This window comes from Musa acuminata, chromosome BXJ2-6 (assembly GCF_036884655.1).
Source record: "Musa acuminata AAA Group cultivar baxijiao chromosome BXJ2-6, Cavendish_Baxijiao_AAA, whole genome shotgun sequence".
NCBI lineage: Eukaryota > Viridiplantae > Streptophyta > Magnoliopsida > Zingiberales > Musaceae > Musa > Musa acuminata.
The window spans coordinates 13,399,317-13,423,654 of NC_088343.1; the positions used below are offsets into that span (position 1 = coordinate 13,399,317).

Consider the following 24,338-nt stretch of genomic DNA (forward strand, 5'->3'; position numbering starts at 1 on the left):
CATAGACTAGAGCCTTTGCTTACCTCTCCCATTCTCCTTTTCCTCTCCACATCAAAGTAGGCCAGGAGTTTTGAGGAGCATCGTCGCAGCCCTGTTGTGTGGATCACCGCTAGAGAGGAGGACGCTTGACCTCTTTCACCCTCTTTTAAGGATCTACAAGGAAATAGGGATATATGATCTCCCTAGGTAACATAATCTACTATATACGTAGTTTTTCAGTTTCGCGGATTTTGCGCACCAATCATTGCACAACAACGAACATCTCTTTAGGAATCAAGGATTTTGTTTTCTTGTTCTTCCGCTGCGCATGTGATGTCGCCTCCAAATATTTTCCCAACAGTGGTATCAGAGCCAGGTTACTTGTGTGATAGATTGGTTTTAAACTGCGTGTTATGTTTTGGAGAAGCTTTTGACATCAAAATCGTTGATGCAAAAGCGAAAAGGGCAGCAACTGTTGCTACCTTCTCTACTGTCACAGATGGCAACACTGTCATCTGCGTGCAGGCAGGCAGCCTGCAGCAACAGCCGCAAGGGCAGCGACGCCTGCGACTGCTGCTCTCGCGTTGTGACGCGCCGCAGGGCAGCGGTGCTTGTGGCCGCTACTCCCGCGGGCAAAAACCCAGCACGGGCGGCCGCCCGGCGAGGCAGCACCGCCTATGGGCATTGCCTCGCGGGCAGAACCGCCCGCGAAAGGGACAGCGCCCACAGGGGTGCCCGCCCGCGGAAGCGGTGGCGCCCGCGGGGGTGCCCAGATGCAGGGGCAGTGCCGCCAGCAAGCGTGCCACCAGTAGGCGAGTGCAGCAACCCCACCCTCCGCCGCACAGCCCGCCACCGGCAAGGTGGCGGAGGCGATGGCAGTAGTAGCAATAGGGGAGGATAAGGGCATTAGGGTTTTCTGGGCAAAAGATAGTTTTGCCCCTCGGAATTTGAGAAATTCCAGTTTCGGTCTTTTATCTAAATTATGAAAATACCCCTAGGAATTAAGAAATTCCCTATATGTCCCTGATTTCATAAAATACTAATTAATTAAAAAATTTAGTTGATTATTATTTTTATTATTATCTAGTAGTCCTACGTGATGATGATTATTTATACATGTGATGTATGATGTGTGGACGGATGATCATGGACCGTGTGATGTGTGTACTTGTGATTATTATTATTGGGGTCTGTGAGCCTCCATTATATTTCTCGTTTATTGTCGGGCATGTGTGCCTATGATTAAGTTGTAATCACATGAGGAGGCACAGCGGGAGAGTGGAAGCGATAGCGGGACCCACGAGACGGACGATCGCGATGCATGAAGATGCATCGAGATGTCGACGGAACCGACGAGGACGAGATGGACGATCACAGGGCATGGAGATGCACTGTTGCACACATAGATCTTGATGTGAGTGATTAGGCCTATTGGCTCGCGCCTAATCACATTAGGTTATGGTCCATGATCATTTGGTGCAATTGCTTATACACATACTAGATATGTATATATATTTGCATGCGATGTAGATATATATTAAATATGTATATGTGTGGCATGTCATATTAGGAGACCAAATCATAGAAACATCTCTCTTGATAATATTAAGTCGGTAAACGTGAGGCAATTAGATTGACCCACGTGGCCTTCCATCGTTATAAGTAGGAACCGATTCCGGTGTAGGTTGAGTTGGTCGAGTCTCTCGAGACTCACCTATATCGCAATTCGCTATCTTGCTTACGACATAGAGATGTCACCGGTGACCTGAGGACATGGTATGTTTGGTCGAGTCCCTCGAGGGTATATCATCAAATCAGACTCATCTTGTAACGAAGGTGTTGACTTAACCGAGCATCATGTTTGGTCGAGCCCCTCGAGACCATGGTGATTCAGAGGCCGAACAGGACGAGAATCACAAGGAGTTGTGATCGGCATGAGTTGCCTACCTTTTAGGCTTAGTGTGATTGGTCGAGTCCCTCGAGGTTACTATTAGGACCCTTTTTCTGAGCTTTTGAATAATGTTTATTGAGTCTGTTTAGTCCAGTTGTTTATTATGTCAGTTTGGTACAGTTAGAGTCAAGTAGAGGTTTATTTAATATTTATTTATTATTAGAGTTCAAGTCCTGATGGAATCTGGGTAGAACTCTATAAATAAGGATGTAACTACTTCTTTTCAGTTATCTATAAAAAATACTATTCTGTCTTTTGACAAACCCTAGGAGGTCGATCCCCTCGAAGCGATCAAGGAGGGCCGATCCCCTCGAAGCGATCAAGGAGGCCGATCCCCTCAAAATTATCATCCCTTTCCCTTCTTCTTTCTTACGATAAGACTTTAGGATCTTATCATTTGGTATTAGAGCATCCCCATTTCTTCCATTTCTTCTATGATAAGACTTTAGGGTCTTATCAGTTATACTAAGACGCTGATTGGATCTTGATCCCCACTAGAAGTCTATCGGAGACTTCCGTTTCACGTGCTAAGGGTGTCGCGTGACTCGTTAGTAAAATAGTGGGAGCATATTAAGATAGAAGTCCATATCTTAATAGTTTATTTCTTGCAAAATCTGCATGTTATTGATTTCTGCTGCATCTTTATTTTCAGAAAATATCGCTTTCAAATCCCTTACGTGGCATACTTGATGTCAATCACCTCACTGGTCCAAATTATACGGATTGCCTCCGTAACTTGAGAATTGTTCTCGCAATGGAGAAAATCGTGTACGTCCTTGATACAGTGATGCCTGCGCCCGAAGAAGGGGCAAGCGAGGATGAGATCGCTCGCTACGTGAAGTACATTGATGACTCTACTCTTGCTCAGTGCTATATGTTGGGCTATATGACTCCTGAGTTACAGAGACAGCATAAAAAGATGGATGCCAGATCCATTCTCCTACATGTCCGTAAATTGTTTGAGGAACAGGGAAGGACTCAGCAATATGAGATATCCAAGAGCCTCTTCCGCACTAGGATGACTGAGGGGACACCTATTCAGAACCATGTCCTAAAGATGATTGAGTGGATAGAGAAACTCACAGGTCTAGGAATGGTCCTAGAGGATAACTTGTGTGTGGACATTGTGCTTTAGTCCCTACCAAAAGGGAAAGGGCAAGGGCAGACCAGGTAAAGCAAAGGTTGCTAAGAAAGACCCAGCAAAGGACAAAGGCCAGTGCTTCCACTATGGTAAAGATGGGCACTGGAAGAGGAACTGCAAAGAGTACCTTGCAGAAAGGGCAAAATAAAAGCTTGATGAAACTTCAGGTACATTCATGATCAGTCTCCATTTGTCAGACTCTTATGATAACACATGGGTATTGGATACCGGCAGTGATTATCATATATGCAATTCGTTGCAGGTTCTGGCAAGGCCTAGGAGACTAGAGAGAGGCGAGATGGATCTCAAGATGGGTAATAGAGCAAAAGTTGTTGTAGTAGCTGTTGGCGAGGTCACCCTACATCTGTATAGTGGATCTTTTATTGCATTAGATGCATGTTATTTTGTTCCTTCTATTATCAAAAATATTATCTCCATTTCATGTTTGACAGCTAGTGGATATAAATTAGTTTTTGAGAACAATGGTTGTTCGATATTATTAGATGATAAGATCATCATGAAAGGAATATTGCATAATGGTTTATTTATATTAGACACTACTCCACATATCATGAATGTAAATGTATCCAAGAGGAAACGAGATGAGATGAACAGTGCATACCTATGGCATTGTAGGCTAGGTCACATCCATGAAAGAAGGATTCAAAAGTTGCTAAATGATGGATACCTAGATCCATTCGACTATGTGTTATATGCAACTTGCGAGCCTTGCTTTCGTGGAAAACTGACCAACTCTCCATTTAGTGGAATTGGAGAGAGAGCCACTAAGCTGTTGGAACTTATACATAGTGATGTATGTGGACCCATGTCAACTCATGCCATCGGTGGTTACTCCTACTTCATTACCTTTACTGATGATTTCTCAAGGTATGGATATGTGTACTTAATGAAGTACAAGTCCGAGGTCTTTGAGAAATTCAGAGAGTATAAGAATGAGGTGAAGAACCAGACTAGAAAGAGTATCAAAACTCTTCGATCAGATCGAGGAGGTGAGTACTTAAGTACAGAGTTTACTCAGTTCCTCAAGGACTATGGGATATTATCCTAATGGACACCTCCTTATACACCTCAGCTCAATGGTGTCTCTAAAAGGAGAAATCGTACGCTATTAGACATGGTACGGTCCATGATGAGTTTCGTTGACCTACCCATCTCATTCTAGGGATATGCCCTAGAAACCGTAGCTTACCTTCTGAACAGAGTTCCAACTAAGTCAGTAGTGTCTACACTATATGAGATATGGAAAGGGAAGAAGCTTGATCTTAAGGTTGTTAAGATTTGGGGCTGCCCTGCCCACGTTAAAAGACACAACCCTGATAAGTTAGAATCAAGGACAAAGCGATGCAAATTTGTGGATACCCCAAGAAAACTTATGGGTATTATTTCTATAATCTCGAGGACCAAAAGGTCTTTGTAGCTAAGAGAGCAGTGTTCCTTAAGAAGGAACACATTCTTGGCAGAGATAGTGGGAGAATGATAGAGTTGAGCGAGGTTGGAGAACCAAGCTCAAGCACCACTCTACAGCCCGAGTCTGTTCAGGTACCTAATACACATATTTCAACTTTATGTAGGTCTGATAAAGTATCTCATCCTCCTGAGAGATATGTGGGACATATTAGAGGAGAGGATGTTGAGGATATTGATCCTTAGACCTACGAGGAGGCTATTATGAGTATAGATTCTGGGAAGTGGCAAGAAGCCATGAATTCTGAGATGGATTCTATATACTCCAACAAGGTTTGGAACCTAGTTGATGCGCCCGAAGGTATTGTACCCATCGGTTGCAAGTGGATCTTCAAGAAAAAGATCGGAGTAGATGGAAAGGTAGAGACCTATAAAGCAAGGCTAGTGGCTAAGGGGTATCGTCAAAGGCAAGGTGTTGACTACAACGAAACCTTCTCACCCGTAGCAATGCTAAACTCTATCAGAATTCTATTGGTTATTGCAACACACTATAATTATAAGATCTGGCATATTGATGTGAAAACCGTATTCCTCAATGGGAACCTCGAGGAGGTGGTGTATATGATGCAGCCTGAGGGATTCGTGTCCAAGAACTGCCCAGATAAGGTGTGTAGGTTGCTTAGATCCATTTATGAACTAAAGCAAACTTCCCAAAGTTGGAACATAATATTTGATGAGGCAATCAGATCTTATGACTTCGTTAAGAACGAAGATGAGCCTTGTGTGTACAGGAAGGTAAGTGGGAGCGCTATCACCTTTTTGGTGTTATATGTGGATGACATCCTGATCATTGGGAATGACGTAGGAATGCTATCCACAGTAAAGGTTTGGTTATCTACACACTGCTCCATGAAGGACTTAGGGGAAGCATCCTACATCTTGGGGATTAGAATCTATAGAGATAGATCCAAGAGGATGCTTGGCTTGTCCCAGTCCAGGTACATAGAAACCATTGTCAAAAGGTTTGGCATGGAAAATTCCAAGAGAGACATGAGATATCGCTTTCTACGAGTATATCCCCAAAGACTCCAGAAGAAAGGGCGAACATGGATATGATACCTTATGCCTTAACAATAGGGCCTATCATATATGCTATGCTATGTACTAGGCCTGATATAGCGCATACTCTGAGTGTCACGAGCAGGTATCAGGCGGATCCAGGCTTGGAGCACTGGAAAGCAGTAAAGTGTATCCTTAAGTACTTGAGAAGGACTAAGGATCTTTTACTAGTATATGGAGGTAGTAGCCTTAAGGTTGAAGGCTACACAAACTCAAGTTTTCAATCTGATGTCGATGATAGCAAGTCGAATTCGAGGTACATGTATACCTTGAATGGAGGAGCAGTGTGCTGGAAGAGTTCCAAGCAAGATACTACTGCTGACTCGACCACAGAGGTGGAGTACATTGCTACATCAGATGCAACAAAGGAGGGAGTCTGGGTGAAGAAGTTCATCACAGATTTGAGAGTCATGTCGGGTAACGAGGAGCCGATCTCCTTATATTGCAACAACAACGGGGCGATTGCTCAAGCGAAGGAACCTAAGTCTCATCAGAAATCTAAGCATGTTCTGAGGAGGTTCCACCTTATCAGAGAGATAGTAACCCGAGGAGATGTAGTTGCGGAAAGAGTTCCATCTGAAGATAACATTGCAGATCCACTGACAAAGCTGCTGTCTCAGATTGTTTTTGAGCATCACAGGAGTCTAATGAGGATCAGACACATAGGTGATTGGCTTTAGGTCAAGTGGGAGATTGCTAGTCATAGGTGCCCAGCAAGCCAATCACGTGAGTGATGGCACGTATGACTTGATACAGAATCTTTTTGCTTATTATATTTTGACATATATCAATTTATAACTATTTCATATATGCATATATATATTGTGATGTCCTTGGATTTGTACAATGGAAATCGGATCGTGATGAGATCACGAAAATGAGATCAATTAATAGAGGTCCCCTGTCAAACCCTAATGGATCCTCGCCTAGTGGGTATTGGATCTGCATCCAATAACCCAAGCCTTTTAGATTAGTGGATCTCTATCCAATAATCTCTCATGGGCTCTTATTGGATCTCGTCCATGGGATCCAATAATTCAGGGGCTTATTGGCTTATTGGATATCCAATAAGACAAGGGCTCCGTCGGATATCTCATATCCGAACCTTGTTAGGATCGAGAGCACTAAGAGGGGGGGGTGAATTAGTGCAGCGGAAATCTTTCAGCGATTAAAAACGAAAGCTGCGTTCGTTCAATAAAAACTATTTTGATGCAAAAGCCAATTCTAAGATTACTTATGATTAAGTGCAGTTTATGTCTAAACACAGTTTGCGTCTAAGCGCAATTTATGCAGTTTGCAGTTTGCGTCTAAATGCAGATTGCGTCTAAGCGCAGTTTGCATCTAAGCGCAGTTTGCGTCTAAGCTCAGATTGCGTTTAAGCGCAGTTTGCGTCTAAGCGCAGTTTACGTCTAAAATCAGATTGCGTCTAAGTGCAGTGCAGTTTGCGTCTAAACGCAGTTTTACGTCTAAACACAGTTTTACATCTAAACGCAGTTTGCGTCTAAACGCAGTTTTACGTCTAAACGTAGTTTTATGTCTAAAAGTAGTTTACGTCTAAAACATAGTTTTACGTCTAAACACAGTTTGCGCAGTTTACGTCTAAACGCAGTTTTAAAGGGATCTGAACTTAGAAACTTCGTTCGTAAAAGCGTAGAAGACAGTTTTGCAGAATCAAAACGTAAACGTAAACTGTAATGTATGAAAACACCGATTTACGTCTGAATGTATATTCGAAAAGATCAACACTTAGAAACTTGTTCGTAAAGGCGCAGAGAGCAGTAGCTATGTAGGAGGTTTGCAGTAATGATAAAGTGCTCAAAATAAACGCAAACCAGAGATTTAGAGTGGTTCGGTCAGTCTTGACCTACTCCACTTTTGGCTTCCTCCACCGACGAGGTCACCGACGTCAACTAGAAGCCTTCCTTCAATAGGCGAAGGCCAACTACCCTCTTACAGATTCACTCCTTTTGACGGGCTTAGGAGACAACCCTTACAGAAGTTTTCTCTCCTCTCTTTACAACTCAAACTTGAAGAATAGAAAGAGGAGAACTAGCAGTTTTGAGCTCTAAGAAACACAGAAAGATAGCAAGATTTCGAGTGTGTGTTTTGTGCTTTCAGTGTTGAATGGGTGGGGTATTTATAGGCCCCAACCCAGTTCAAATTTGGAGCTCAAAACGATCAAATCCCGGAATTCCGGGATCAGGTGGTTGCACCTCCTGACTGGAGAGGTTGCACCGCTTGGCAGAGCTCGAGGACTGAGCCCAGGCAGTTGCACCTCTCTGTCAGGGGTGGTTGCACCGCCCGAGTCTGGCTCGGAGACTGAGCCCCAGGCGGTGCCACCTCTTGACTGAGGCGGTTGCACCTCTCTGCCAGAGCTCGAAGACCGAGCTCAGGCGGTGCCACCTCTCTGTCAGGGAGGTTGCACCGCCCAGTCTAGCTCGAAGACTGAGCTCAGGCGGTGCCACCTCCTGGCTGGGGCGGTTGCACCACCCAGTCTCGCTGGGAGGCTTAGCCCAGGCGGTGCCACCTCCTGGCCTAGGCGGTTGCACCTCCTGGTGCAATCAGGGTCCGAATGGTTAGCTCCATTCGGCCCAATTTCAGTCTTTCAGGGGCCCAATTGCCCCAAGATTAAGCTAATGGGATCACCTCCCATTTTCCAACTTAATCAACGTGCTAACTACGATTAGATCTAAGACAATTTCTGCAGTTTGCTTCGGTGCGTCAATCGCTTCTTCCGGCGAGTTTCCGGCGAACTTCCGTCGATCATCCGATGAACCCTCGGTGATGCTCCTGCGGACTTCCGGCAAACTCCTGGACTTTGCGACGATCCACTTGGCAAGTTCTGACGAGCTTCGCTTGGCAAGCTTCTGGACTTCTTGGATCTGTTCTCGCAGAACCTCCGACGACCGTCCGAACTTCCGTCGAACTCTCGAACTCCCTACGTGATCATGAACTTGACTCCGGCGCAACTCCTGCTGCTTGTCTAACTTTCATCGTAGTTAATCCTGCACATGTAAACAAAAACTTCGATCGAGACAATTAATCCTAAGCAATTAACCAAGTTGTCCGGCATGTCATTGGTCCCTCGACGCTTCGTCCGATTCTTCGGCGCATCGTCCTTTCCTGCAACCTATTGCCCAATCGGCCAGTTGACTTCGTAACTCTAATATCCTTGGCACAATACCCGCTCTTCTTGGCCCGATGCCCGAGTCCATGGCCCGAAGCCTTCTGTCGATACGTCAACCGATCCACCGGCCCGACGTCCAATCTTCTGACATGTTCCTCCGGCACAACATGATGTTCCTGCTTTAATTGTCTCATCCTGATCGAAGTACCCTGTGTCACTCAAAACGCAGATTAAATCATAAATATATATCAAGTATTTTCATCATCAAAATACGAGATTCAACAATCTCCCCCTTTTTGATAATGATAACTACTTGATGACGGAGTTAAACTTAACTCCCGGAGTTTAAACAAACTCCCCCTATCAATATGCCATATTGATAGAACCTTGAATTCAAACTGAATTCAAGTCATTGCAATATTCATCATGAATACTTGCAACACGTTATCATGAACTTATGCATAAACTTATGCATGTCATGTCATCAAATACTTATGCATGTCATGTCATCAAATACTTCTCCCCCTTTGTCATCAACAAAAAGGAGAAGTACCACAATCAAGTATTTGTGATATTGGTTTAACTCATTGCATGAAAAACATAATATCAAGTTTTATCATCATGCAGTTTTGAAGCCGAAAAATTTAGCAAATGTTACATCATGCTTAGAACATTCAAGCTATCAAGTTTTAGATATGCAAGTTTTACAGCATACAAGATAGCACTTTTATAACATGCAAGCTAGCAATATTGCAACATTTTAGAACTTGCAAGCTAGCAATTTAGAGATGTTCAAGAAGGCAACTCTTGCTTCTTGAAATATGCAAGTTGCAAGCTAGCAAATTTTTACGATATGCAAGTTTTGCTTCTTGAGATAGGCAAGATAGCACTTTTGCAATTTTTGTTTGGCAAGCTTGTGATGTTCAAGATAACAAGCTCTTTCTTCTCTTTTGAGAAGTGTCATATTTGCTTTCGTTGCAAAGTGCAAGTTAGCAAAATGCCAAACTAGCAAGAGATAATGTTTTACATGAGGCAAGCAAACAAATTGGCAAGTGTTACATTTGCATCTTCTCTTTAGATGTGCAAGAAAATAAACAAGTTTTTACATTTTCTTGACATTTCAAGCTAGCAATTATTGGTGATGTTCAAGATAGCAATTTCTTCTCTTTTGTAATTTTTGCCTTTTTCTTGAATTGTACTAGCAATCTATCTCCCCCTTTGTCATTGTCAAAAAGAAGGGAAAACCCTTTACATCAATTTCTAAATCATGACAAAGGTAAGTAATCATTCTTATTTGTGCATCATTATAGTTTCAATGCACAAATTCATTAACATTACATTTTATTTTATTTTTTTTTGCACGATACCGAAAAATCAATCATCATCATGAGCATATCAAACATGATATTCAAGCATTCATGATATATCATTTTGGCAACATAATCATAGATATTCAAACGATGGTATCTAAATGTCAGAATTCATTACATCCTATTATGCATGATCATTGACTCCTCATTTGTATTTCATGCATTATTTCATTTCATCTCATAAGCAATATCAAGAAGAGTTATTGGATGATGAGATAAATATTTTATGAATACACGGAATATCATAAGTGTTTCATGTATTCATATTATCACATGAAGCATATTATCATTTTTAAGATTCATAACATGAATAACGTTATTACTAATTCATCAAAATCAATTTCGAGATTCACACAATATCATGAAATCATTAATCTCGATAAGATGGGAAAAGCATTTTCTTTTTAAGTGATTCTTTAACACATCATAAAAAACTCATTCATAATTCAAGTGATTTACAAGATATCACAAATGAATTTATCACTTGTATTTCATCAAAATCGAGAACTCTAGAGATAGAAAATGATTGAAGCATTTAACATGATTGATGCATGATTCATATTTAAAGTGTATCTTATGTCGTAAATACGAATCAAGCATTTGTCAAATCTGAAATCATCCTCAAAATTACATTCAATAAATTCATGTATGACAAGCATAGATTTATTGAAAAATCAATAAGATAGAGGATTACATTTCAAGTGTTCATCAATTGTAGCATTTCATCATATGGTAAGATATCAATGCATAAAACTGTGAAGCAAGATTTTGTTTGATATCTTGATACAGGGCATGATGTACACATTTCGAATATTTTAGCAAGTGTAGCATTGCATCACATGGTAAGATATCAGCTCGTATGATGCAAATTTTTGTTTGATATCTTGATACAGGGCATATAGCAATGATAGCAATCATATATTTCTTGGTGATGCAAGCATGGGATAATCATAGCATAGTGTTTATAGCATCAATTCATATATTTCTCCCCTTTTTTTTTTAAGTGTTTCATCTTAAGTGATCGATTTCATGTTAGCATGCCTTTTTATTTATGTCAAATGAAAACATGCATCAACGTTTAGGATCGTGAAATGAATTTCATCATAAAACCATCAATCACAAAAATCATCATGTATAACTTTAAAATCTCAAATCTTTATTCTTATGTCAAAATCATACATTATATTTAACAAACAAAGACAATGAAAAATATCAAGCCTTCCAGACAAAAGTCATGTATCATCATTGAAAAGCAATATGAAAATCATCAAAATATACATTCTTGCTTCTCAAGCACATAAATAAGATTTAATCTCACTAGGTATACAATCATTAGATTTCTATCTTGCATTAACATAAGACATGCAATTTTCATTATCATTTTCAAAATTACAAGCATGATCATATTTTTGCATTTTCATTATTAAATTATTAAAAATGTAATTTTCAAGAAAATTAAAAAAAAAAGAAAATTGCATCATGAAAAACATCATGTAATTTCGAAGTAAATTAAAGGCATTTTGATTACCTCAGCGTCGAAAGGCGTAAAGGCGTAGTTTGCCACCTCGCCTTTGTTGATTTTCTCCTCGTCTTCAAAGGAGCTCGATTCATCCCAATTTTTGTTCTTCTTCTTGCGTTCAAAGCAAGTAGTTCCGTTCTTTTTACTTTTTAATTTTTGTTTCATTTGTAGTTTAAGTTCACCATCACTTGAGCTTATGCTCGAGTGGTCTTCAAATGTTCTATGTCCCAAATCCTTCCTGTTCTTTGGAAGGTGGTTCTCAAGTTCTTCACGTGCATTGTACGTCATTTCATATGTGATCAATGAACCAATTAGTTCTTCAAGTGGAAATTGGTTCAAGTTTTTCGATTCTTGAATAGCAGTTACTTTTGAATCCCAAGTTTTAGAAAGTGAGTGCAAAACTTTGTTAACGAGTTCAAAATCCGAAAAGCTTTTAAGTGATTTTAAACCATTGACGACATCCGTAAAACGAGTGTACATGTCAACAACGGTTTCGCTTGGTTTCATATGAAAAAGCTCGAAATCATGCAGTAAAATATTAACTTTCGAGTCTTTGACTCTACTAGTTCCCTCGTGCGTGATTTCAAGAGTGCGCCAAATATCGAAAGCCGTTTCGCACAAAGAAACACGATTGAACTCATTTTTGTCCAAAGCGCAAAATAAGGCATTCATAGCCTTTGCGTTTAAAGAAAAATACTTCTTCTCTAAATCCAACCATTCGTTCATCGGTTTAGAGGGAAGTTGAAAACTGTTTTCAACGATATTCCATAAATCCATATTTAGAGAAATCAAGAAAACTCTCATTCGAGTTTTCCAATAAGTGTAGTCCAATCCGTTAAAGAACGGTGGACGAAAGACCGAAAAGCCCTCTTGAAGAGCCATTTCTCTCGGGTGTAAATCCGAAATGAGAAATACCCCGCTCTGATACCAATTGTTAGGATCGAGAGCACTAAGAGGGGGGGGTGAATTAGTGCAGCGGAAATCTTTCAGCGATTAAAAACGAAAGCTGCGTTCGTTCGATAAAAAATATTTTGATGCAAAAGCCAATTCTAAGATTACTTATGATTAAGTGCAGTTTATGTCTAAACACAGTTTGCGTCTAAGCGCAATTTATGCAGTTTGCAGTTTGCGTCTAAATGCAGATTGCGTCTAAGCGCAGTTTGCATCTAAGCGCAGTTTGCGTCTAAGCTCAGATTGCGTTTAAGCGCAGTTTGCGTCTAAGCGCGGTTTACGTCTAAAATCAGATTGCGTCTAAGCACAGTGCAGTTTGCGTCTAAACGCAATTTTACGTCTAAACACAGTTTTACGTCTAAACGTAGTTTTACGTCTAAACGCAGTTTGCGTCTAAACGCAGTTTTACGTCTAAACGTAGTTTTACGTCTAAAAGTAGTTTACGTCTAAAACACAGTTTTACGTCTAAACACAGTTTGTGCAGTTTACGTCTAAACGCAGTTTTAAAGGGATCTGAACTTAGAAACTTCGTTCGTAAAAGCGCAGAAGACAGTTTTGCAGAATCAAAACGTAAACGTAAACTGTAATGTATGAAAACACCGATTTACGTCTGAATGCAGATTCAGAAAGATCAGCACTTAGAAACTTATTCGTAAAGGCGCAGAGAGCAGTAGCTATGTAGGAGGTTTGCAGTAATGATAAAGTGCTCAAAATAAACGCAAACCAGAGATTTAGAGTGGTTCGGTCAGTCTTGACCTACTCCACTTTTGGCTTCCTCCACCGACGAGGTCACCGACGTCAACTAGAAGCCTTCCTTCAATAGGCGAAGGCCAACTACCCTCTTACAGATTCACTCCTTTTGACGGGCTTAGGAGACAACCCTTACAGAAGTTTTCTCTCCTCTCTTTACAACTCAAACATGAAGAATAGAAAGAGGAGAACTAGCAGTTTTGAGCTCTAAGAAACACAGAAAGATAGCAAGATTTCGAGTGTGTGTTCTGTGCTTTCAGTGCTGAATGGGTGGGGTATTTATAGGCCCCAACCCAGTTCAAATTTGGAGCTCAAAACGATCAAATCCCGGAATTCTGGGATCAGGCGGTTGCACCTCCTGACTGGAGAGGTTGCACCGCCTGGCAGAGCTCGAGGACTGAGCCCAAGCGGTTGCACCTCTCTGTCAGGGGAGGTTGCACCGCCTGAGTCTGGCTCGGAGACTAAGCCCCAGGCGGTGCCACCTCTTGACTAAGGCGGTTGCACCTCTCTGCCAGAGCTCGAAGACCGAGCTCAGGCGGTGCCACCTCTCTGTCAGGGAGGTTGCACCGCCCAGTCTAGCTCGAAGACTGAGCTCAGGCGGTGCCACCTCCTGGCTGGGGCGGTTGCACCGCCCAGTCTCGCTGGGAGGCTTAGCCCAGGCGGTGCCACCTCCTGGCCTAGGCGGTTGCACCTCCTGGTGCAATCAGGGTCCGAATGGTTAGCTCCATTCGGCCCAATTTCAGTCTTTCAGGGGCCCAATTGCCCCAAGATTAAGCTAATGGGATCACCTCCCATTTTCCAACTTAATCAACGTGCTAACTACGATTAGATCTAAGATAATTTCTGCAGTTTGCTTCGGTGCGTCAATCGCTTCTTCCGGCGAGTTTCCGGCGAACTTCCGTCGATCATCCGATGAACCCTCGGTGATGCTCCTGCGGACTTCTGGCAAACTCCTGGACTTTGCGACGATCCACTTGGCGAGTTCCGACGAGCTTCGCTTGGCAAGCTTCTGGACTTCTCGGATCTGTTCTCGCAGAACCTCCGACGACCGTCCGAACTTCCGTCGAACTCTCGAACTCCCAACGTGATCATGAACTTGACTCCGGCGCAACTCCTGCTGCTTGTCTAACTTTCATCGTAGTTAATCCTACACATGTAAACAAAAACTTCGATCGAGACAATTAATCCTAAGCAATTAACCAAGTTGTCCGGCATGTCATTGGTCCCTCGATGCTTCGTCCGATTCTTCGGCGCATCGTCCTTTCCTGCAGCCTATTGCCCAATCGGCCAGTTGACTCCGCAACTCCGATATCCTTGGCACAATACCCGTTCTTCTTGGCCCGATGCCCGAGTCCACGGCCCGAATCCTTCTGTCGATACGTCGACCGATCCACCGGCCCGACGTCCAATCTTCTGACATGTTCCTCCGGCACAACATGATGTTCCTGCTTTAATTGTCTCATCCTGATCGAAGCACCCTGCGTCACTCAAAACGCAGATTAAATCATAAACATATATCAAGTATTTTCATCATCAAAATACGAGATTCAACAAACCTCTACTTATCGCAATGCCTACCATATGTGTGTGACCCTCTAGGCCCAATATCGAGTTGGCTGTGAGTCATACCTGTTAGAACTTCTTCTAACTTAGTGAATTATTATCTTTATAATAATTCACTTGACTCATCGACTACAGACGTACTAGGCCACTACGTCGTAGTCCCCATACGATACAGGGGAATCCAATCCATTGGACCTATCTGTCCTCAGTTACCGTGTACCTATAGTCCCTCATCCATCTAATATCCTAGAGACCGTATATCGAGCATGGTGCTGTCAGACCCATACGGTTTCTACTTGAGTCCCGCTCTAATCGGATTCTCCCGGAGAACTCTTTCTCTCTCAACCCGAATGACCCTGGCCAGGGATTTGTCTGAGCAAGAACATATGGGATATTCCTCTCATGACACTGAGAGTGGATGATCCTCTATCGACACTCACTAGCCCTCGTAAGGTCGACTACCACTCCCAATGACCAGTTGTCCTAGATTTGGGATAGCCAAACCTATAAGTCTGGTATCAAAGAGTGGAGCACTCATACAGGACATCTTTGGTGTCTCAAGTCTAAGGACCAGATATACCACTAGGACTACGGAATCGCTATCTGACAATAAGGCATAATCAACCATCCAGCATTCCGTAAGCAGATCAATCAGTGAACTCATTCTCTAATTAGCATATGTATTGTATCCCTAGTGTCCCCACACGAGCAATTATGAGACCAGCTGCATCCATCATATGGACGGATATACAGCACACCAATATGTCCGGTTATCACGATGTCCCTCTCGAGTAACCTATGACCGGGATTATTTAGGATATGTGTTTAAAGGTGAATCGATCTCATTTTCGTGATCTCATCACGATCCGATTTCCATTACACAAATCCAAGGACATCACAACATATATATGCATATATGCAATAGTTATAAATTGATATATGCCAAAATATAATAAGCAAAAAGATTCTGTATCAAGTCACACGTGCCCATCACTCACGTGATTGGCTTGCTGGGCACCTATGACTAGCAGTTCGAGAGTTCGTCCGAAGTTCTGGCGGAACCAGCCAAGAAGTCTCGGAGTTTGCCAGAGAAGCTCGTCGAAACTCGCCAAGGAGATCGTCATGAAGTCCAGGAGCTTTCCGGGAGTCCAGGAACTTGCTCTTCTCCTTGACTATGGGTGCATGGGCCCCCTATATCTTTTCTGCATCCTGACCAGCCTCCTTTATAGGTAGAATTTCTTCAGGTTTACCGTATTCCATGTTCTCGGTAGGGGACTTCCCTCCATAGTCTCGAGCCAGTAGGTTCCCTCTCGGACCATGTCATAGACTCGATAGGGGCCTTCACGGTTTGGTGTGAGCTTTCCCCTTGCTCAGGTCGGGTCACTTACTTCTGCTCTTCGGAGGACGAGGTCCCTGACCTGGATCGACTGCAGATGGACCTTTCAGTTGTATATCCGAGCTACCACCTTCTTGTATGCCAGGGCGTGCAGATGTGCCCTGGCTCTCCTTTCCTTAAGGAGATTCAGGTTTGCCCAGAGTCCATCCACAGAGTCTCCTTACTCATAATTGGAGGTGCGCATGGTCGGGAATAACATCTCGGGCAGGAGGACCGCCTTGGTCCCGAACGCCAAGTTGAATAGAGACTCCCCCGAGGTGGTTTTGGGAATCATTTGCATTGCCCATAGGATGCTGGGAAGCTCATCCACCCAAGCACCATGTGCAACTAAGATTCTCTTCTTGAGGCCTTCCAGAATTGCTCGGTTCATCACTTTGGCTTGGCCATTGGTTTGGGAGTGCACGATCGAGCTAAACTTCAACTGGATCCCATATGACTGGCAATAGGCCTTGAATTTAGTGTTGTTGAATTGAGTCCCATTGTTGGTGATGATAGCCTTCGGGATCCCGAACCGGGTGATGATATTCTTCCATGTGAAGTTCTGGACTTGCTTCTCGGTAATGGAGACCAAGGGTTTGACTTCAACCAACTTCGCGAAATAGTCAACCCCAAATATGAGATAGCATCGTTGACCCAACGCTGGAGGGAGAGGCCCGAGGAGATCGAGCCCCTATTGGGCAAAGGGCCAGGCCACATCTATCATAGTAAGGGGGACCGTTGGCTAGTGCGGTAGTCGGGCATGCCACTAGCATTGCGGACACTGCTGCACATATGACATGGCATCCTAGTGCATGGTTGGCCAATAGTACCCTTGCCGGAGGGTTTTGAAGGCCAAGGTTTGTCCCCCGACGTGCTCCCTGCAAACCCCCTCATAGAGCTCGACGAGGATCGTCTCAGCTTCTAGTGGCGCGAGGCAATGTAGGAGGGGTTGAGAGAAGGCCCTTCGGTACAACTTTCTACCAATGATGCAATACTAGGCTTGGGTTCGCCTCAACCATCTCGCAGTCGCCGAGCTCCTCTCCACCCGCTTTGTAACGGAGGATCTCCTCCATCCAGTTTGGTGGTAAATTCATTTCGGCATCCTTGTGAGTCGCTATTGCCGGGGCCGCTATGGACTTAGTAGCTGGGGCCGACCCCGGGCCGCGGGTGGAGGCTGATCTGGCCAGCGCATTGGCCCGTACGTTCTGTGCCCGAGGTATTCTGACGACTGAAAGGCTGTTGAATCGATGGGCGAGTCGCTTTGCCTCCATTAGGTATGACACCATCATTGGGTCTCAGGGCTTCGTAGCTCCCATTGACATGTCCCGTCACCAGCTGGGAGTCGCCGAAGTCTTCAAGGTCATCTACATGCATCTCCAGAGTGAGGTGTAGGCCATGGAGTAGCGCTTCGTACTCGGCCTCATTGTTAGTAGCTAGGAATTGCAATTGGAGCGACCTCTCGTAGGTTTCTCCCGATGGGCCTCTAAGGATAAGCCTGACCCCAGTCGCTCCGGAAGTGGACGAGCTATCCACATGCAGGGTCCACGTGCTCTGATTATTCTCCCGCCCCACAGCATGGTCTTCAGGAGTTAGCTCAGAAATGAAATCAGCCGGTGCCTGAGCTTTGATGGCGGTCCTAGGAGAGTACTGAATGTCGAATCCATTGAGCTCGACCGGCCATCGCAGCATACGACCTGATGCGTCAAAGTTGGAGAGGATCTGTCATAGTGGTTGGTCGGTGATCACTTTGATCATATGGGCTTCAAAGTAGGGCCGTAACTTTTGGGCCGTCATGATAAGAGCGAGAGCTAGGTTCCCGATCGGGGAGTACCACGCCTTGGGCCCCCCAAGGATATGGCTGACATAATGTATGGGTTGTTGTGCTAGTGATATCTCCCAAACTAACACCGAGCTGATGGCCTGTGCCGAGGCCGCCAAGTAGAGACCGAGGGTCTCGCTCGACTCGAGCGAGGCGAGTCGGGGCAAGCGGGCGAGCCATGCCTTCAACTTTTTGAAGGCCTCCTCGCACTCTGGAGTCCATGTAAAGTTGTTGGCCCATCGCAGAGCCCAGAAGAAGGGGAGGCACTTGTCACCTGAATGCAACACGAACTTGCTGAGCGCTGCCAACCTCCCAATAAGTTGCTATACCTCTTTGACCGAGTGGGGGGAGTGCATCTCGGTAACGGCTCACACTTTCTCTGGGTTGGCGTCTATCCCCCATTGGTGAATGATAAAGCCAAGGAACCTCCCCGAGCTGACCCCGAAGATGCACTTCATAGTGCTCAAATGCATGTTGAACCGCTTGAGCGTTTGGAATGTTTCCGCCAGGTCGGCCAGATGTGTCCTTGCGACCTTGCTCTTTACAATCATGTCATCTACGTACACCTCCATATTCCTCCTGATCTGGTGCTTGAAAAGTTTGTCGACCATCCTTTGGTAAGTCGCTCCAGCATTCTTTAGGCTGAAGGGCATCACCTTGTAACAATACACCCCTCGGTTGGTAACGAAGGCAGTGTCTTCTTAGTCTTGGGTTGCCATCCGGATTTGGTTGTAGCCTGAGAATGCATCCATGAACGTAACGCATTCATGGCCCATGGTGGCGTCAACTAATTAGTCTATCCTGGGGAGCGGATAGCAGTCTTTGGGGTATGCCCGGTTGAGATCAGTGTAATCAACACACATCCTCCAGCTTCCATTAGGTTTTTTAATGAGGACTACATTCGACAGCCACCGGGGATATTTAACCTTAGTAATGAACCCGGCCTTTATAAGGCGATCGACCTCATCCCCGATCGCCTTTTGTTGGTCGGGAGTGAACCTCCTTAGTCTTTGTTTTACCAGTCATGCCTCGGGGTCGATGTTGAGCCGGTGTTGGGCCACTTCTGGGTCGATCCTGGGCATCTCTTCGGGGGACCACGCGAACATGTCAGCGTTCTTCCTCAGGAAATCAATGAGGTGGAGCTGGTCCACTTCGCGGAGTGTGGCTCCGACCTTGACGGTCTGGTCAAGTCGGCTTCTTTTCAGGGGTACCTCGATGAGTCGCTCGAGAGGCTCCTACGGCACTTGCGGTACGGGCTCTTCACGGGGATCGGGAACCGGAGTCGAGCACGGCTTTCCTGGGAGAGTAACCGCAGCAATATAGCATTGCCTTGACTCCCTTGGGTCACTTTGGACCTCCTCGATCCCTGCCGAGGTCGGAAACTTGATGGTCCTGTGGTAGGTGGAAACCACCGCCTTTATCTTGTTGAGGGTTAGACGGCTGAGGATGACATTGTAGTCCAAGGGCAAATTGACTACCATGAAAGTGGTCATTATTATTTTTGCCCTCGGCTCCTCCCCAATGGTGACGAGGAGGATCGTGGTCCCGAGCGGGGAGATGGAATCCCCTGTGAATCCTATGAGTGCTAATGCCATAGGGGGTAAGGTCTCCCTCGGTCAAGCCGAGCCTCCTGAAGGCGTCGAAGTAAAGAACGTCAGCGAAACTCCTGGTTTCAACCAACACCCTCTTGACTCGGGTGTTGGCGATTTGGATAGAGATCACTAGAGCGTCATCATGATGGGAGTTCTCGGCCTCTCCTGCCCCGAAGGTGATTTTAGGCTCAAGCTCGGGTAGAGGACGTTCCTCGACTGTGCTGCAGGCATAGCCTTTCTCGCCACAGAGCTATTGCCATCAACCGCTGGTCCCCCGGAGATGACATCGATTTGTCTCTTAGCGGGTACCCTGGGGCGTGGAGTCGCCTCCCGGGATTTGAGGTAGCGTCCGAGGTGACCTCTTCAGATCAGTGCCTCTATTTGATTCTAGAGGTCATGGTAGTCCTCTGTGTCATGACCGTAGTTCTAGTGGAACCTGCAATATTTGGACCGATCTTTGTGAGTAGCCTTCATAGGATGAGGTTGTGGCAAGAGACCCGTCTCCCTAATTTGGAGAAAGATCTTGGTGCGGGACGTATTTAGAGGAAGAAGTGGGGGCCTCGGGAGCGGTAGCTCTTGTCAGCCGAGTCCGTGGTGGGGTGGTGCCGAGGCCGTTGAGGTCATTCCCCGGGACAGTTCCGCCCTGAGCCTCTTGCCTTCCATGTTCCTCCCTGCCACCAGTGCCTCGGCGATGACGTACTGGTCGGTGCGTTGGAGCATTTCGGAAATGGTTATTGGCGACTTCTTGATCAGTGACCAGAAGAACCTTGAAGGCTTCAAGCCCATCAAAAAGGCCTGCAAGATTAGAGAGGGGTGAGCGTCCGGAAGTCCCTAGATCTCGATGGCAAAACATGTCACGAATTGAGAGAGAGACTCATCTTTGCGCTAGGATAGCGTGAGCAGGGTTGCCATGGAAGGCCTAGGTCACGCGCTAGCGAGGAAGTTTTGCTCAAACTCCCCAGCAAGCTGGTCGAAGGATGAGATTGAGGATTGGCGTAGTTGGCTGAACCACGTTTGTGTCAGTCCCCTCAGAGTGGTTGGAAATGCCCGGCACATCAATGCATCGGAGGTGCCATAGAAGACCATATGGGCCTAGAATACAGAGATGTGCTCCATGGGATCGGAGCCGCCTTCGTATGTCTCCAATGTTAGTAGCCTGAAGTTGAGGGGTACTGGCTTGTCTTGTACTTCCTGAGTGAAAGGGGACTCGCCCAAGCCATCTTCATTGGACTCGCTCCACGATTTTCGAAGCTCGCGCTGGAACGCATCCAGGCGTTGGTTGACTCAGGACAGTTGGGCCCTAAGCGAGTCGTCCGTCGAGTCGGATGATATGGTGTCATGCTCGAGATGAGGTAACATGACTAGGCAAGGCGCGGGTATGTTCTGACCGAGAGGACCTCTCGGGTCCATTGCTTGCTCTCGGGCTTCTCCAATCCCGACCTGCTCCCCGCTCGGGCGCTACCAGGTCAGGTCGGTCGGGGGCGTCGCCAGCCGCACGATCTGAGGAATGATCGGAGCGAGCATCTGTATCATGCCCGCCATGGCCTGCACTTGCTTGGTCAGGCTAAGGGACGCCTCGGGTGTCACGATCGAGGGCCCTGTGGTGAGCCCCGGGGGCGAGAATCCTGGGTCGTTGAACAGACGCTAGTAACGATCTGACATCGAAGATGAGATCCCCCCGTCTCTAGGGGTGGGGAGGGCCTGACTTTATGGTTCGACGAAAGGGAGGTCGGTTGGTGGTTCTCGCCCGGGGAGAACTCCTGTCAGTTGCTCCACATCGTGCCCTCCTTCTAGCGCCAAAATGTTAGTAAACAAAAGTACCATGGCTAGTGAGTCAGCACTGTTAGGTCCACGGGCCGATATCGGGAGCTTCTTGCTAAGTGATCAAGATGATGAGATGGGCGCACCCTTGGGAAGGAATGCAGGTTGGCATCGATCGGGATCCCAAGCCAGTTCACTACTCTCCCTCGTGCGATGGGAGGTGTTTCCTGGATCGAGACACTCGCTGCTCGGGGGTGGCCGTTTCGGGGCGGCTCGGGCAAGAGTCGGGCTGGCGGGGTCGATTGGGCCCTCATTAGAGGATGTTGATCAGCGTTCCTCAATCTGCCGACCCGGGCGCCATTTGTGATGGGTCGTGTCTCTCCGACTCCAGGGTGAATGGCAGCATGTCCTCATGCACTCGATGGCGATTCCAGGTTGAGACGCTCATCGCTCGAGGGTGGCCGCCTTCTTGCAAAAATGGCCTTCGTCGGGTGCTCCCCGACTTTGCCCCCTCCGACGAGCAAGTCAGTGGAGTGTTTTTATGTCGATCTTATTTTTCTCCCCCATGGCCGGGTGTCGGCCAGGAGTTTTTATACTATCATGCGAGGATTAGTTGCGCTTCGGTTCGATGTGGTCGTTGACCTTTGTGGGATGGAACAACTTCTCTAATGAGTTGATGTCTTTAGGGATGCTTGAGCGGCATCAGATGGCACTGTCCCGAGCTCTCAGGATAGTCATGTCGCATAGTGTCTCGGTACGGAACCTAACGTGATGTGCACCATGGGGTTCTGATGGCGTGTGGCATCGAATTCTGATATTGGTTGGGACGTGGCATGTGACGTCGATGGTGACTCATCCGGGGACCAAAATATATCTTATTAATGTATAAAATATTTTAATAGAAATTTCTATTGTGGTTTGGCTTAGGATAAATATTTATCATATCGTTAAGGTTTACTAAGTCAAAGATCATTTATTATGAATCGTTGCACTTGTAGTGCTTGAGTTCATTTTTTTAATTAAAAAAATTCATTACATCAAATAACGTTCATGAATTTTACACGTGGACTCCAACATGAAACCTATCGATTTATAATAATAATACATAAAGCAAACTTGGATATTTGGACAGCAATCCTTAGTTAGAAAGTTAAATTAACTAAATATATTTTTATTCATTTCCTTCCATTCACGAATATATATGCTGGCCATATTGTGCAATCCAAAACCCTATAAATCACCACCTAGTCCCAAGGCTCTGCGTCCCACATCAAAGAAATCGTTTGTCATCGTCCGCAGTCTGTCTGTGATACTGAAGACCATGGCTGGTAGAAGCTACATCGCTGCCTTGGCGCTCGTCTGCCTGTGCCTCTCCTACCACCTGGAGATCACTGCGGCCACAGAGTTCACCGTAGGAGATTCTGCTGGTTGGAGCTTTAACGTCCAGAACTGGCCCAACGGCAAAAGCTTCAAAGCAGGCGACGTCCTCGGTATCATCCATATCCTTCCTCCTCCATCTTTGTCGTCTTGATTCTGTGGGAGCACTTGCATGTGTGTTTGATCTTCTTATGTGGAAACGTGTGCATCCAGTGTTCAAATACGGGCAGGGAGCGCATAACGTGGTGGTGGTCGATGCCCAAGGCTATGATAGCTGCACAGCCAAGTCTGGCTCCAAGACCTACACATCTGGGAACGATAAGATCACTCTGGCTAAAGGAACCAGTTATTTCATCTGCTCCTATCCTGGTCACTGCGATGCCGGCATGAAGATTAAAGTTGTTGTAAACTAAGCTTGGTTGAGGATGTTGCTTGTAAGGCTGACTTCCAAGAATAAATAAGACATATCTTGTGGTTCTACTTTGACACTGTCGCATTTGACAGGAAGATAAATTTCATCCTTCAGAGAGAATACATAATACTTCCCATTAGTGCCACAACGCAATTTTATATAAAATATTTAATGCAAAAAATTTAATAATTTATATACCTCACCCTTGGAACAGCTGATCCTTCTTCAGATTTTAATATATTCAATTTCGAATTTGGACAGGGATGCAAGCAATAAGATAAAGCCTGATTTGCACAAAAATACATTATGGGCTTGGGTTAAGAATTGAGATAGGTTGTGAAACGTAGGGGAGTAGCTAGGGACAGTATAAGCAGTCTAATATTTTAAATTTTTGAAATTTTAAAATTTTATAAAATAATTTTTAAAATTGTGATTGGTGTTATAGGACTGGCATGAGCATACGATTAATAAGATAGATAATATGAAAGACTACTTACCAAAAGGTTGGTGATATAAAATCTTAGTGTAAAAGGGTTAGATCAGTTTCGACTATATGTCAATGTTTCTATTCGACAAAGCCAACTAGTTGGGAAGTATGTAGTGGTGACTTAAGATATTGTATATCATAAGATAAGAGATAGGTTTTTAGGACTTGGTATTCACCTCCTTCATTATAGTAAACTATTTTAATGGTAATTTGAAAGATGTTCTCGACCAACTTTCTAAAGTGGGTAAAGATTGTGATGACTTTATATTTATATTTGAGTGAGTATAACTATATATATTTAGTAAAGTAATATACAAAAATGACATAAAATATAAAATTATTAAAAGAAATGGTTTGTGTAGGGTCCTAGATATTAGTGCGGATAATTTCAAATGGTTTAGAGTAGGTTATAGAAGACGATCTAAAAGGTAGTCTATAACTTTTATTACTAAGACAAGCATCATAATAAGTTATAATTCTACTTGATTTGGAATGGGAAAGTAGTTGTTGAATGGAGGATTATGGATGACTAAGATGACAATGCCATATATCGATTGGAGCAACAATTAAAGTAAGAGTAGTTGGCTAGGTGATTTGTGAGGCTGACAGCTACTCGTAAA

At 44.8% G+C, this 24,338-nt stretch overlaps 1 protein-coding gene across 1 annotated transcript; it reads left to right on the plus strand.

The window, feature by feature from the left end:
- Positions 1 to 22,763: 22,763 nt before the first annotated feature.
- Positions 22,764 to 23,232, plus strand: LOC135613869 (basic blue protein-like). The gene is made up of 2 exons (XM_065110884.1): positions 22,764 to 22,932; positions 23,033 to 23,232. The coding sequence occupies exons 1-2, from the start codon at positions 22,764 to 22,766 to the stop codon at positions 23,230 to 23,232; spliced, it is 369 nt and encodes a 122-aa protein (XP_064966956.1).
- Positions 23,233 to 24,338: the final 1,106 nt, after the last annotated feature.

Bases quoted from the DNA above. Each gene is read 5' to 3' on its own strand.
- LOC135613869 (XM_065110884.1), top strand. From the start codon at position 22,764: ATGGCTGGTAGAAGCTACATCGCTGCCTTGGCGCTCGTCTGCCTGTGC. The intron at 22,933-23,032 runs GTATCATCCATA...GTGTGCATCCAG, and splicing joins CAAAGCAGGCGACGTCCTCG to TGTTCAAATACGGGCAGGGA.